Genomic DNA, 16260 nt, shown 5'->3' on the forward strand with positions numbered 1-16260 from the left:
GGGGGGGGGAAAAAAAGCCTATGCTATTATGCCTATGTTTTAAATGGTAATTAATATTTGTTCTTAGTCTAGAAATTAAATTGTATATTGTTACATCTCATCACTTTCAATGTCATTTTAGAAGCACAGAAACACACATCATGCTTTATAAATTGATGTAGGCTTTGTATGATAACTATTCTATAATGGGGCCTTTGAGCTTGAGGTAGGTTAGAATTTAAACCTTTGATGCTGAATTTCCTGACTTCTTTGTAGTTTAACAATTTCATATTTAATGTTGCACTAACTTAAGTACTTGCATGTTGTTGTTCTGCTAACAGACAGTTAAGTGAAACCCTATATGGGTGAGGAAGAAGTTAAAATTGGCTTATCTCTATTTTTGTACATGAAACTTGGCAGTAGAAAAAGAGTGTTGATAGAAAACAGCTTTTGACTTATGCTCCCACACACTCCTTACCTGCTAATTGTATTATCTTATTCTAGAACCATCCACAAGTAGATCTGCATTAAACTTCTCAGATGTGTTAACAAGGCCCTCTCTTCATCGAAGTCATCTGAATTGCACCATGTTGGATTCCCCAGCACCACACTGTCAACCTTCCACATCCTCTGCTCTTGGCATTGGCAGTTCTGGACTCTCCTTAGTAAAAGAAATAAAAGATTCTACCTCTCAGCATGATGATGATAACATCTCAACTACCAGTGGTTTCTCTTCTAGGGCATCTGATAAAGGTAGCATTTATTTTACTGGGATCATTCGTTTGCCCAATTCTGTTCATAACAGATGCATTGCATTTTTTACATGTTTGATCTGTCACCTTGGAAAACAGAAATTTGTCTGTTACTTGGGTATAAGCTTCTGATATGCAAGAGTTAGATACCAAAATGTAAAATTAAGTATCATGTTGTAACTTTTTTATAGATATACTAAAAGATACTGTCATAAATGGAAAGTAAAGCTTATTGTTTAGGTTATATTCAGTTCAAAGGTTGGAGAGTAGCTACTAAGGGTGCAGACAGATGTAATATTTGAAATATTTTATTGGGTAACAGGGTTTGAAACATCTTAAAAAATGGAGTTTTTCAGCCATAGACAGACTCCTGGCACATCCCACCACTGGAGCACTTCAGAATCTTTGGGCTGGCCCTCAGTGTTCTGCAGCTGGGGTGGGGGGTGTGGATAGCAAGTCCATCCAGCCTGTAGCTCTGCTCCTACCTTGCCTCTGCAACAAAGTGCAGGAAGAGCATATAGTGGACACTCAGTGAGTGCTCCTAGTTACTTTAGCATTCCATCCTTTTTCTCTTCTGTGAAATATGAAACGTCATAACCAGAAGAAAATATGACTACATCCTGCTTGCCACCAAACAAACAATGTTGAAGTAAACAGACTGTTTCAATTTTTTTCTGAGCCTAACCTGCATAAATCGAGCTGTGTCAAACAGGAGATTTTACCACACCTTTAACTCTCCTATGAAATATGAACTTTCATTTCTACCTGTAAGAAATTTTTATAATCTTTTCTCTTATGCCTGAAGAAGAGTATTTGTACCCAAAAGAGCTTGCAATTAAAGCTTTTTTTGCAAAAATCTATTTGTTCTAATAAAAGATATCACCTCTACCACAAGGTCAGATTCCTAGCTGCTTTGGGGAGATGAGGCAGGAATGCAGCATTGTGGAATGCCAGAGAAGACACCATATACACTTGTTCCAGAACGAAATAGCACAAAATTAGTACCTGCTTCCTCTAGGCACATTTTCTGTCATGCTTTGGAGCGTTTTTATCAGGTGTTTTATTTCTACACGTTCTCTTTTTTGACACATTTGAAATGTTACATCTGTCCACAGCATAAAGCTTGTTTGCTGTGGACTTTCAAATATTTGGTTTGCACATGGGCTGGGTTACTGCTCTTAGGGTAGCTAGTAGGCAAGCTTCTACTGTTTATGCTTTATCTTTTGCAGATGGAGGATTTCAGTTCTCAGTTCTATCAAGCCTGTCATCTTTCTTGAATATAAAATTCACTAGGGCAAATGTTATCTTGACGTTTTTATTTAACATCTTATTGACTAAGACTTTTGGAAACTTAAGCCCTTTCACTACAGAATAATTGCCAGATAGAACAGACAACAGTAGCGCAGGCTTCCACAGACTGTGGAAGCAGGTTTCTGTTTACCATGCCTCCCCCTTATTTTAAGGGGGAGGCTGTCCTTGGAGTCCACAGTAGTTGTCTGTATACTTCTGCTTTTTATTAGCAGGCTCAGGACAAACAAGAAAATGCTTGTGGCTTTCAGTGGAGTGGACAGTTTGTTAGAAATTTAAATAAGAACATTAACTGCAGAAGAACCAGATTTAAGACCCACCAGTTCTACCCTGGGTTGAACTCAAGTGATTAATCTGCTTATGAGAATTTTGTATGCCATTAGTAATGCAAGTGTTACTATAATTTCTGTCCTTCTGAAAGAGTTTCCTAGTAAAACCATCAGTCTGAGCTTTGTTTAGTGCTTATAATTTCCAATACAAAGGCTGGTTCTGTATTGATTTACATGACTAGGACCTGGGTTCATGAATTATGTGAGACTTTGCACTTTCTGATGCAGATTGTTAACAGAATATTGTAAGATTAATCTGTTCAGAGAACTCTGAAACTAGGTGTTGAATGACTTGGGACCTAATGTGGCATTTTATTATGTGTTTCTTTAATGCAAATTTATATTTAGTTTTCTGTGTACATCAACTTTGCTTTAAATTTATAACTTTTATAATGCAACTAAGGCCCTAACCCACTCAAGGTATTTATGCATACCATACATCTTTTTGTCAGATATAGCAGTTTCAAAAAATACTGTACCACCTCTCTGGTCCGCAGAAGCAGAACGATCTCATTCCCTCTCACAACATACACCTACCAGCTCTAAAAAACCTGCATTCAACTTATCAGCTTTTGGAGCTCTCTCCCCTGTAAGTACAGCACGATGTTGTGGGATTTGGTGGGGTTTTTTATTTTTTTTTAATTGTGTTATTTTTATCCATTTTGCTGACTTTCTCAATGTGTCTTTCTTCAGTCATTTGGTAACACTTCTGTCCTTAAGACAAGCCAGCTTGGGGATTCTCCATTTTATCCTGGAAAAACCACTTATGGTGGGGCAGCTGCAGCCGCCAGGCAGTCTAAAGCACGAATTACTCCTTATCAGGTAAGAGAAACTGGAGCGAGGTGGGTAGTAAAGAGCAACTGAAATGTAATACTTGTGCCACAGGTTAGCCATCCCCATTCAAGTATGTGATGTGGTATGAGAGTGATCAGTGAATTATTGCAAAATGCATCTTCTTGTTTGTAAAAGAACATCTAAGCTGTGGTACATAACTTAGGGCTGTCAACCTGCTATAGTTACAGTTGCATAAAGTTTTACATTCATAAACTTTGTGCTTGCACACAGCGTATGCATATGCAAAAATAACTAAGCATCCTTAACTGTAACAAAAACTGCTGCTCCTGGTTATTTTTTTATTTTTTATTTAGAGGTGTATTTAGTGGTATACTTACAAAAAACGCATCTGTGCTGATCCTTTTCTTTGCACTCCACTCCAGCAGAGATTAAGGTACAATGTTAAATGCAATACATGTTTCCTTTGCTTTATATGGGTCCTGTATGTGCAAATTCAGTCTTATCCGATGACCCTTTGTATACCAAAAATTCATTATATGCTAAAGGGTGTAGGTTGTATGTAGGTTATATGCTACGTACATTCACTCTGATGCGATTGGTGTGGTGGAAGCCCACAGTCAGCTGCTTTGTGCAGTGCATTGTGGGAGTGATGTGCACCAAAACATAGTCTCCTGTGGATCTGTGCTCCTCGCTCATTATCTGTGAAATGTGTTTCTGTAGTTGCAATCCCACTGTGAGAGTGCCTTGTGCTTGTGTGTATTGTCTGCTGTTGGTGAGTACCAAAACTGTCTTGTAAAAGTGCTACAAATGGGCCTGGGGGTCAGTACATTCAAGGCCTTGGAGCATATCCCTATTTGTTATATAGTAAAGTGTGTTCCCTTTATGTGAATTCAAGTTATGCGCTGTTTTCCAGGGACACGTGTACAGCATAAAACGAGAGAAACCTATATTAAGATAGACACCAAAAAGCAAAATCCATTTCAACGTACTTAACTTGACTAGCTGTGCATGGCACTATCAAAGCAATGTTATCCACCCCACGAAATAGATAACAAAATCTAACCTAATTAATGTTGAAAACAGCCAATAGGGATTGATTGGTAGGACTGGCTGAAAAAAAATGCCTGTTCGTAGAACTCTTATTGTTTCATTCAGAACATCTTGGGCTTGATGCACTTTTACCAGGTCATGGAAGTGCAGGATCTGTGGTCCCTAGACAGAGTCTACCTGTCAATTCTGTTCCAGAGCAGGGGAACACTGGGGGCCCCTGCAGCTACCTAGTGAAACTGATATTCTTTAGCTGTTAGTTGTGAAATAAATGGAGCAGGAGGTAAGTTTCATTAAACAAATGCAGGATCCTAGGAGCTCCTTATTCTCTGAAACATTTGAAACATGTTGGTGCTGTTTGGTCTGAAACCTCATTTTAAAACAAACCCAAAAACAAACAAACCCTAATACTTCTGTTTTTTCCTTACCTCTATTGATTATATTTTTAAAAAACTTAAGTCAAAACTAAAATTCAGTGGTTCTAGGAAAAGAAAGTCCTGCTTCCTTTAAAGTAAATCCTACTTCTTGTAGTGCTAATAAAATGTAATGAGGATTACACCCAGTATCATTTACTTATTCTGTTTTGCTTCCTGCCTGGGCATACCAGCAATGTGGTAAAATTAGTTTGTGGTTACATAGTGGCGATGCAAGACAAATAATAAATTAATATTTAGGTAAGTTAATGGAATGTTATTTTAGGCTTCCTGTTGCTCATTTAGCATAACCGATTACTGTTTGCTAATTTTACTTTATTTTTACCCCTTTACAATTTCGTATCTGTCCTCTTAAACAAGTTGTATGGTACTGTCATTGCCAAAGTATAGGCTGTGAGAATAAATTAATGAAAAAGTGAAAACTGGAATTCCTGAGGATGATGTAATCTGGTTAAGATGCTTTATTTACATACTACCATGTAAATCTGATGTTGCTTACCCACTTAACGTTTATAATCTCTGTGTAATATCAGTCTCAACTTTACATTCTTTTTTTCTACCCTACTTTAAAAAAGATATGTTATTGTCTTCACAGCTTTCTTAAATATTGACTAAAATTTATATGAATTTTAGATTCTTCATATTTGTCCTACACCTGTCTTTCAGGCATGTGGAGAATATGATTCAATTCTTACTGGAAAGTAAATAGGTTCCCATTTACTTCAGTAGGTCTCTAGGTTTTGGTTGTCAGTAGTAATTCCCCTGCCCTCCTCCCCCTGTCTGTCCTAGAATAATGGGATCTAACACAAGACATGAGTGTTAAATCCAGTGCAGTTAAGTGTGCAATGCTAACTTTTTCAGATGCCGGTAAGAAGACAAATGAAAGCAAAGCAAGCAAATGTGCAGTCCTATGGAGTGACAAGTTCCACGGCACGGCGCATCTTGCAGTCTTTGGAGAAGATGTCAAGTCCTTTAGCGGTAAATGGCTTTTATTACTCCATTCTATGTTGTTTCATGAGCACATGGAACCCTCTAAGCACATTTGTATCAGATAAGCTTTAAACAAGGTTTTCATACTTTTCATAGTGTAACTTTATTGTAATGTTTATTCAACAGGATGCTAAAAGGATTCCATCCTCTGTTTCTTCTCCACACTCTTCTGTAAGTTGATCTCTGAACTGTTTTCTCTGTTTTGTTACATAGAAACCTGTAGACCAGTTTTCTTTTTAAATGTTTCTGCTTGCTTTCTTTTTTTTCTCAGCCTATGGACAGGAGTGTGCTGGATATTACTGGCTTCCATTCAAAAAGAAAACGGGTAAGAATTACTGTCATCCCATAACAGCAGATAGCTAATTTAAATAGCGGATTTTCAATCTTTCTTGGTTGGTGAACTGACAGGGGTGGTTCCGCCGTGCACACCAGTGAAACCAGAAGTGCTTGTGGGAAAACCAGACGTGCCCCCTGCTTCTCTGTGCCACTGCCATGTTACCCCCTGGGGGCTTCCCAAGTACCCCCAGGGATATGCGTACCCCTGATTTAAATTTAAATGTTTTTGTTACTTTGGAGATCTAGGGGGATAATTGGCAGTAGGGTACAAATTGGTAATGCTGTGTGACTTGTTTAGGTGTGTGTTCAGTTTTCAAGTATGTCTCCATGTATTAGTTGGGAGGGTTGTGGAGACTGTCCACTCCACTTCGGGGGCATTAGCCAGGTAGGTTAGCTCTTTGTGTCTTGTGTTTTGTAAATGCTTACTCAGGGAAGCATATATGGAACTTGGACTTAAACTCTACCCCTTTCTGCCACTTGGAGGTAAGTAAGCTGTGGCTATGCTAGGCAGTTGTGTTTAGAGAGACCTTGTACAGCCAAATTGAGGAAATGCCATTAAAAAAATGGTGAAAATGGCTCTGCCAGACTTGCATATTTAAATGAATGATAAAATGTGTTGCCTAAACAAGCCAGTCTAAACTACTGATAATGCTGTAGTCAAGAAATGAAAGATGTTAATAGAGATTTTTTTCAAGATTTTTAGATACTTTTTAACATTGGACTCGTATATGGAGCAAATGAATCCAAATACCCTCAAGTTTAGTCCAACAGTGCTTTACCAAGAAGCTAGTCTAAGAATGAAAAGATTGCCTTCCTTCCATGGTGTTCCATTGCATGAGGCTTACATGGGGAGTAGAGTGTGTTCTTTGTATTGCTCCCTTTGTTGAAAGTATTACTGCATTTGAAAATTTACCTGAAAAATCTCAATCTTTAGTATATACTGAAAAGAAGGTATAAGAACGCCACAAAGTGTAGGATGTCCTTTTGTAAATGTAAAGTGTCATGTAAACAGACTGCAAACAAAACAGCAAGTGCTCTCAGCTTAAATTGTAGAACTGCACCTGTGATGAGGCATTAGAAAACATTTGTCAGTTATGTAACGGAGATCCTGGGGATGTGAAGCTAAACAAATGTAGTACACAGCTGTTTCTATGTGAAAAGGGAAGAATTGTCTATTCATAAAGTTTAAATGTTTGGCAAGAAATAGAAAGTCCTTGACAGTAGTAATAGTTGCCCAAGAAAAGAGGGTTTTTGTGGTGTTAGAGTAGACTGCTTACAGAACACTTGTGCACTTAAGTAAAACTGTTATAGTGAGATCAGTAGGGTGATACATTTTTAATTCCAGTATCCTTCAGTATAGGCCAGTGACATTAGTGCTCTACAACCATAAACTAGTTTTCATTTTAGTGTTTGAGTAATGTATATTTAAAAATGCATTGAAAAGTTCACAACGGGCTAGTAAAACTATACAAAGTTTTACATAAACATGCAGTTTTTAAAAGAATTCAAAAACCATGCTTTTCTCTTAAGTAGTTAGTCTTGGAAATGGCTTGCATTAAATGGAAAAAAATCAGTAGGATCGACTTTTAAATCATTCTAGACCACTTCTTTACTCCATATTAATAACAAAACTTTAGATGAGATTAGTGCAAGGTAAGCATTTCTATCAAATTCAGCTTGCTTTCACTATTTTTGTTTTATCCATCATTTTTGTCAGTTTAAACAAATCGGGGAAGTCTGTTTAATACTTTAGTACAGCTGTGTATAAACTTCAAATATTGTGCAGCAGATACTGATTTTTTTTTTTTTTAAACAAATACTTCCCATTAAAATATTTTAAAATGGAAAATAAATGAATCTATCCTTAGCTGTTTCTGTTCTGTAAAAGAGTGGTCTGTGTGAAATAGACATTTTGGGTTATAGTTGACTTGAGAGTATTCTTTTTTTTGGAATGCTGCTTGAGAATTAAATTGGGTAAAATTTTCAAATGTATTCAAAGAGTTTGGGGGCTTGCTTAACTATAATGTTGTTGTAGCTTTCTGGTGTTGAACTTGTTGGAATAATCAACATCAGAAGTTTGACTACCTATCTGTAAGCATTTTAATGTAGAAATCTGTTTCTGGTTTATACAGAGTATAAATCTAACCGTATGTGTGTAGTACAAGAAAATACTATGATGATTTAAGTGAATTATGGTGCCCCTAACAGAGTAAAATTAGTTGAGGAATCTGGGTGTGTTAGGTTTAGGCATGTCTAGACTACCCTTCTTGACTTTCTTAACTTTCCCGCGCAAGTTGAATACCTTTCTAGCACATTAAGCATTTTCACTGAATGTAGTGATTGGGTTAGGAATAGGTAACTAATTTAATTCATGTTTTTTAAATAAAAGCACTTTTAAAATAAACACACTTCCTACCTTCAAAACCAAATTAACTGTGTTGATTAATCCTGGTCCTAAAGGTGGAATCCCAACTCCCACCGGTCCAGAAACTTGTAACACCGAAGACCGTTTCTTTGTCAATGAGCCGGTCCCAGTATTTTAAACCATCTCTGACTCCTACTGCTGAGTCAGGCAAAGCTCGACAGAGAGTAGACATAAAGCACAAAGTAAGTATGCTTTCTGGTTCATATTTGCACAGCTTACCATTGGAATGTCTATAAATATTATCATAGTATGTTATACCTACACTGTATAGAGAATGCAAGGTAATACTTAGGACAGTAGCAATCTTTGTGCAAAGAACATTTCAATTTGTTTGTATTGCACTGTATTTATGAAACAGTATGTGGTTGGTAGGTTGTATACACAGTGTAATAATATACTGTTGGCTTGGACTGTTTTTGAGCTGAAATAATAAAATAATTGTGTAGTGATGTTCAGGCCTATTTATGAGTACTTCTCTGACAGCCTGGCTAGAAATTTCTGCTGATAAAATGATCCAGCACAGTTTGGATTATTTGTATATTAAATCTGCATTTAAGCTATCCCTGTTTAAATTGTACATCCCAGGTGATTTCATTTGTGAGTTTCTACAAGGTAATTCGGTGTTGGTGTGTTTCATCATGGACTCAGGAATAAGCTTTTGCAGTGTCCCCTCATTTGCCAAAGTTCTTGCATGAGATTTGTACTTCCACTTTGGATAATCCCATCCATGATTTAAATCTTCAGGATTTGTTTACAATAAGATATTTGAATATCATTTCCACTTTGGGTTAGGGTAGATTTAGTTGTTGCTATTTCTGTTGACCATCCTGTCTTTGTTGCCATGTTTACCTTCCTTCTTACTAAAAACTAAGGCAAAATGTTTTTGTTTGTTTTTAAGTTTGGAACCATAATTAGCTTATCTTTACTCTCTACCTCTTCCTCCTATAGGAATAATATATGTGGTATTACTGATATTTTTATAGGGGATTGGTGAGTTGATGTCTGTTTCAAAATTAGGAAACTTGGGTACAAAAGAATGATTTGAAATTTGGAAAACTTACAGTGGGCAATTTTAAGAAGCTCAATCTATTTAGATTATCCAAGAGAAGGTTAAGGGGTGACTTGTTTAGTCCATAAGTACTTGCATGGTGGGAATATTTTTGATAAAGAGTTTTTATAATCTGGCAGACAAAGGCATTCAAGGTCCAAAGCCTAGACGGTGAAGCTAGACCATTCAGATTAGAAATAAGGATAAAAGCTTACTTAAGTATGTGAGAGATGTTCTGTCACTCCATCTTGAATCAAGATGGACATTTTTCTTTAAGAGACAAATACTATAACTCTAAATTATGAGCTTGATTTAGAATTTAGTGAAATTCTACAAGATATTTTTTGTAGGAGGTTAGACTAGGTCAGGAGTGGCCAACCTGCACAATATGTACCACAAATGGCATAGGCAGCCTCTTTTGTGTGGCACACTGTAGATTGGGAGGTGGCAAGCAAGTACTACAATAGACAGGACAAAGCAGAGGAGCAGGTTAGGCAGGGGAAGGGCATTGGAGTAGCACTCGGGGAGAATACGAAGCTTAATTGGTGGTATGCTTGCCAGAAGGGTTGGCCCCCACTAGACAAGATAATCACACTGTTCCCTTGTGATGCTAACATCTATGAATCTGTTAGTTTAGCGTGCACAATCTGTCTTTTGCACTGAAAGAAAATTCAGTTAAGAGTGATAGCAGTTGTGTTTTTTTTCCTTTGGTAAGTGGAATGCTTAAAATGGCATGGTTTTTAATTAAAAAGTTTCACTGTGAGTCTGGCACAGATGATTGTCAATAAGTACTAGTTCTTGAATTGCCTGTGTGGTAAGTCATCACAGTTTTAGGTCAATATAATTTATTATATAATTTGCAGTCAGGTGTTTGTCATAATTAGTACTTATTAGGTTTGGGGTACAGGCCAAGGTAGTAAAATTTGTTTAATATGAAGAATTTACTCTGTCCTAAGTTTAATACGCAAAAGGAATAGATGGCTGTTAATTTATTCTACTTTAATTGAAGTTAATATACTAGTGAATTAACTTGTGCGTCTAAATGGATACAGTGACGTGGAATTCTAGTTATTATAGTGACTGCTACAAATAAAAGAAGCAGGATTAACATAAGATTTCCAACAGAGCAATTTAGCTTTGTTTTTAAAATAATTTCTCCATATTTGCAATTAACTAAAATCTCAAATTTTATTATCTTATATTTGCAGGGAATGAGGGAGAAAAATCTAGCTATAGAACTGCGAACAGAACCACCTGAAAGGTATGTCAAATCTAGAGTTATCCTAAACCACGTATTAGGATGGAGTGGTGATGCATACCTTTGTGATTTATTAAATGTAATCTACACGTTCAGGCTTTTGAACAGAGTATAACAAATAGTTCTTGTTCCTACAACAGGATGGACGATGGGTTTTGTTTGTTTTTTTTAAGATTTGTAACCTGGGAATGAGGTGGGAAATATCTAATGTTTTGATACAAGCTATGCATATAAATAGGAAATAAGAGAAACGGAAGGAGGATATAAAAATAAAACTATATATCAGCAAACCTTTTGGACTAGATACGTGTTCTTACCAGCAAATAAAACAGGGAAGAAAATGAATACAATGTCACTCCTGCAGAGGGGGCTCTGTGGCTTCTGAAGCTCAGTTCTTTTCCCTTGTACAGTTTTCTAGCTGGCTAAACAAGATTTCAGGAATTACCAGAACTGTTTTAGCAATTCTGTCCATACGTATTTTTAACAGGATTAGATGATGCAGAAATAAACCATTTCACAATTGAATTATTTTTCCTCATTCATCTTAATGTTCTGTAGATTACAGCCCCATTTTTCCTAATTGGCTGAGACCTAAAACCTTGGTCTAACATAACCCAGGGTAACACTCTACTTCCCAGAACTTAAAATTAAAACCCCAGTGCAATAGACTGTCATTTAACTTGTCCTGCAGTGCCTCACCTTCTCCTCTTTTATGATACTGAAGAATGTATAAACTCAACAGCCAGATGCTACATTAGTTGCTTGTAGGCATGATGCTTATGGTATAAGATGGTACATCTTTGCAAGACATTTTTCTGCATGTAAGTCGTATCATTTTTTTAGCTGTGTTTTCTGTGGAAAAGGACATGACTTCTCAGACAAAACACAAACCTCTTTAGGTGATACTTTTCTGCCTGTCTGCATACTGGACAAATTGCAGCTTTGTTTTTGTAGACTGAAGGCGCTTGTACAGTCTGATGTGACCATGAGTATCATCTGGCCAGTTCATCTTGAAAAGCAAAAGCTTCATGCTTACAACATTTTCATGTAGAGTTATTGGGTCCACAACAGCCTCTCCTGAAAAAGGGTTTTGAGATCTTTCTAAGGTTTTGCCACAGCATGTTAGTGTAGCCATCATTAAATACAGGCAGTCCTTGAATTACAACATTTCGAGCTACAACATTTTGCACTTACAGTGTTTATAAATTGACACCCTACTTCAGCTTTATGACATCAGTTTCAACTCAACAACGCTTGATCCAATGCAACACTACGCCAGTGAACAAGTTTGTTGCATTGCTTATCTCCTAAAGAACATCTGTCCAAACTTCCTTGGACACTTTCTTTAAGAAAGCAGACAAGACTCCAGAAAAACCTGCAGCCAGGACTCCTGAGGAGACTCCAGCCAACAACCCTTCAAAAAGTCCAACCAAGAGCCTTTCAAAATTCCGGCAAAGTCACCACAAAGAAGTCCTTCCAAATCAATATGATTGCTATTTACAATATAAATACATTAAAGTAGCTATATTACTCATCTATAATTGATCGAGTACAAAATTCTGGGGTATTTCTAGTGAAAATAGGGTGTCAGGTCTTGCTTCTGGAACCAATCCCCCATTTATAACATTGTTTCTTATGAGAAAATTGGTTTCGAGTTGCAACATTTTGACTTAAGATGTGGTTTTCAGGAACCGTTGTGTCATAAATCTGAGGACTGCCTGCACAATGTTACTCTGAGTTTGCCTTGGCTCTCTGCTTTCTCTGATTCCTTTCTTTTGCAAAGGACCTCCTTAAGGGAAATTCCAGGAAATGAAGATGAAATTGAATTGGTAATACAGATGGTGCTTTCTAAAGCAGGGTACACAAAACTTTGTAGTTTCTGGACTGTGGTTCTTGGATTTAATCCACTGCAACTGGTAAATCTCTTGTTTGGTTGGCCCACCACAAATTTCCTAGCTCTTAACTCTAGATAAGAACTTCTAGATTTCACTCTTTCCCAGAGGGATAGAAGTGTGATTCTGCATAAACAATTCATAGGTGTATATAAAAAAAAAAAAAAAGGGGGGCTACATATTTTGCATGGAGGTGCATACCTTCTTTCTTCAGAAATCTGGGTTGGGCTCTGCTGTATTATACTAGAGTATCTCAGAAGCATAAGCCTATGCCATGCCTTCAGTCTCATGGGGAACTTGACCTAGTGCCTAGATTTAAGTATATGTGAAAGCTTCTGTTTCAACAGTCATGTGTTTGGCCAGGAGAGGAGCTTCTATATATAAGTCTGTTCGTTGGGTATTTGGGTGTTGTACCCACTTCTTCTTTCTCTGATGAGGGTTTTGCTTAATCACATTCCCTACTTCATTCATTTTGTCTGCTGGCTTTTCTCTTTTACACTTGAGTTAGGAAGTCTTTCTTTTTGCTGTTCTGCCCAAGCTTTTGGCAGAAAAAGGAAAAGTGCTGATTTGTATAAGGGGTTTATCAGTCAGTGTAATGAAAAGAACTCTGGAATGCAGACCAGCAAATGCTGCCTTTGTTCAGCGGAAAGCCCTGTGAAAGAAGTAACAGCTTCTAAGGCTTCTGTTAAGCTGCGCAAGCTGGAGTTTCTGCCTTGAGCTGTGGACAGTCATCCGGACCTCCTTGAATCCCTTTCTCTTTCACGAAGGCTTTGTTTGACGGTGTTAGCACATAGGACCTTCCTCTTTTCCATCACCAAAGGTTCACTGCTGAAGTAAAGACCAACTTGAGTGGCTGTATTGAAGGTCCCATTAGGGATGTAGGAAAATAGTTACTTAATTCTCCTGTTTTCTGTCTTTTGGCTCAGACTTAAGTTTGTGTTGAGCATGGGGACAGTCTGCTTAACTTAACTTATTTTCAACTTTTTTTGTAACTGTTTGTGTTTTAGAAGAATTCTTATTCCTTGGGAAATCTAGTTGAACAGCATCAGACAACTTGCACAGAGCTTTGCGTTTCACTTTGTTCGTTAACACAGGACATTTTTCTCTGCAAGGGGAACAGATCCAGTAAATCGCAGAGCTTGATGCAAGTAGGTAATAAAAAGCTTGCTCTGATCATACATTGTTTATCTCTGTGCCAGCAATTCTACATACCCCAAATTCAGTAGTCCTGCCTCTAATGGACTGTCTTCAGGAGGAGGAGGCGGCGGTGGCGGCAAAATGAGAAGAGAAAGAGGCCTACACTATATATTGAAACCTGGACAAGAACAGGTTGGTGAATTTACTCCAGTTGTGCTACTGCATCACAAATATATGTATACTTGGCTCATTAGAGGCTCCAGATAGAATTAATGGTTACAAAACAGTTAGCTTTTTGAACTACATAGGCTGGAATGGTTAAAACCCTCTCTGTGCACCTTCATTTTGGGAGCAGTTTGATTGGGGGGGGGGCTATTTTCACAAGTGCTTAGTTACTCCACTGTCCCATTGAGCTGAATTTAGTAGAAGTTGCAGGTGATCCTTGCTTCTGAATAGGAGGCCTATATTTCTCAAGTTAGTGTATCAGTTCTCACACCCCAAAAATATAGACTACTTTTGGAAATTTTGGACATATTTGGGGATTATGACTTGTAAAGCTACTTTATTAACAGTGGAATGAATAAGTCCTCATACAAGAAAGCTGGGAAAGTAGAGTTTTCAGGTTTGTATGTATAGTAGTTGCAAAGATTTGACATGGGCAATAACTACCAGTAAGCAAATTAAGTATTCTTTAAATTAATAATAATATCCTTCTATATGGTGTAACGCTGTATGGAACAAACCAAGATTTGAAAATGGAATAAAATATGACAGCACTCTAGGTCAAAGTATTAAATGAGTTTGTCTTTAAGGGTATAAACAGATGTGTCCCTCCACAGCTGATCTGCTTCATTGGGCAAAAGACGTTGCCAGTTTTTCCACATCGTACAGAGGCCTGATCCTGTGGAACTACAGGCAGTGTGTTCTCTGCTGACAGAGATGTTCCTGGGAGATTCTCTGGGGCATGTCTCTTTAAGTGGGGCAAGCCAGAGAGGTGCTCCTGGGGCTTGTGGGGGAAAGAGGCAAGCCCAGCCAGACAACACAGACCACCTGTGCTGAGGGAGGGAGGGAGCACCTGTGAACAAGCAGCTAATTGCTTAATTGATTAATATTTCAGCCACTGGCTCTTTCCCTCTTAGGCTATGAGTACTAGTCCCCCTTGCCCCTGCCCCTTCCCCTTCCCCTTCTCACTCCTCCCTCCTGCCTGCCTTGCTGCCTTCCAATTCCTGCTGGGGCACCATGAGGCTTCCTACCCCACCTTCCCTGCCAGATTGTGCCTGCCCCAAGCTAAAGGATAACTGGTAAGCTAACCAGCTATCACTTTGCTTATCAATTAAATGATTAACTGTTTAACGTTTCACATCCTTATTCAACCCCTGGGATCACCTACCCCAGGCAGGTGGTAAGAGCATGGACAGCTCTATCCTGCTGTAAACTTAACGTACATCTCCTGAAATAGTGGCACAAATTGATACCATCTGTGGCATGAGAAGGGAACAGGATGTCTCTTTTTGCTTGGCCTTCGTGCTACCATAATGATGTTTTTGGTGGCACAAAGGCTATAGCTGCTTCTACCCTGGGTATTATTCACAGATTTCCAGTGTAGTAGTTCTCAGCCTTTTTAGATTCAAAGCACCCCTTGGAAAGCGGTGGGTCTTAGCTTTCACTGACCTTTTTCTACAGTCAGAGTTAAATAAGTATTAGAGCAATTTTGTTGCAGAAAACCTCAAAAGACCACAACAGGTCAAAGTGTTTGACACTGGGTTCCTATTTGAAATCTCAGGCAAGGTTCTTTGGGTACATGATTAGACTAACTCAGTAGCTGGAAAACAGTTCTTAGCAAGCTTTTGGGTGCAGTCACCCTTTGTCAGGCATAGGGAATCTCTGCTGGTCTGAGACTCCAAGGAATGATGGAAGCTAAAAGTGTGGAAGGATGTCAGTGAAAATGTAAATAGTTAGAGATAAGCAAGACAAAAGGAAAAGCAGGGAAGGGAGGGGGAAGAGAGGGGGAAGGAAAAGTCATTTATCTTGTGACTCATACTAAAGCACCCTGGTTGAGAATCACTGCTTTTGGGGGGGAGGGTAGGCAAACCCAGGCAAAGTTACCAGTGTGGCACATAAAGGCACTTTCCTTGGCATGCAAGTCTCAGGGTAGATGGTGGGGAAAGGGCTAGGGGCTGCACTGCCACAACAAGGATTTGGGCCTCTTGCAACTCCCTTGTTGACTTGCCAGGGGCAGATGACATCTTACAGGTCAAGGTTGTGAGTGTTTTTGGCACTCTGCCCAAAGATATTGCTAACCCCTGCTGTAGTGTTTACCAAGTTCCCTTCTTAATTGAAAACATTAAAAAAAAAATTAATTAAAAAAAAAACCCCAAACAAACCATAAGTGATGTGCATGGACAGAGAAGATCATATTTGTGAGGAGGGTTGGTGACAAATATGTGCCTTCCAAAGTATGGGCTCCTTATTCAATTGTTTTCTTATGTATAGTGTTATGAGTTCTTAGACTATTCTGTTGGTTCTACTG

The 16260-nt window shown here is 38.2% G+C and overlaps 1 protein-coding gene across 1 annotated transcript in view; it reads left to right on the forward strand.

Annotated features, from left to right (window-relative positions):
- The window catches only part of NUP153 (nucleoporin 153), a 45813-nt gene that overhangs the window by 1555 nt on the left and 27998 nt on the right, over positions 1–16260 (forward strand). Inside the window, exons 3-11 of the mRNA XM_019539551.1 lie at positions 484–732; positions 2821–2957; positions 3062–3190; positions 5506–5622; positions 5761–5805; positions 5906–5959; positions 8431–8577; positions 10652–10704; positions 13793–13922. Coding sequence (XP_019395096.1) covers positions 484–732; positions 2821–2957; positions 3062–3190; positions 5506–5622; positions 5761–5805; positions 5906–5959; positions 8431–8577; positions 10652–10704; positions 13793–13922 — 1061 coding nt within the window. The remainder of the gene's footprint in view (positions 1–483; positions 733–2820; positions 2958–3061; positions 3191–5505; positions 5623–5760; positions 5806–5905; positions 5960–8430; positions 8578–10651; positions 10705–13792; positions 13923–16260) is intronic.

The sequence above is a fragment of the Crocodylus porosus genome, unplaced genomic scaffold (genome assembly GCF_001723895.1).
Source record: "Crocodylus porosus isolate Cpor-Errol unplaced genomic scaffold, CroPor_comp1, whole genome shotgun sequence".
Classification (NCBI taxonomy): domain Eukaryota; kingdom Metazoa; phylum Chordata; order Crocodylia; family Crocodylidae; genus Crocodylus; species Crocodylus porosus.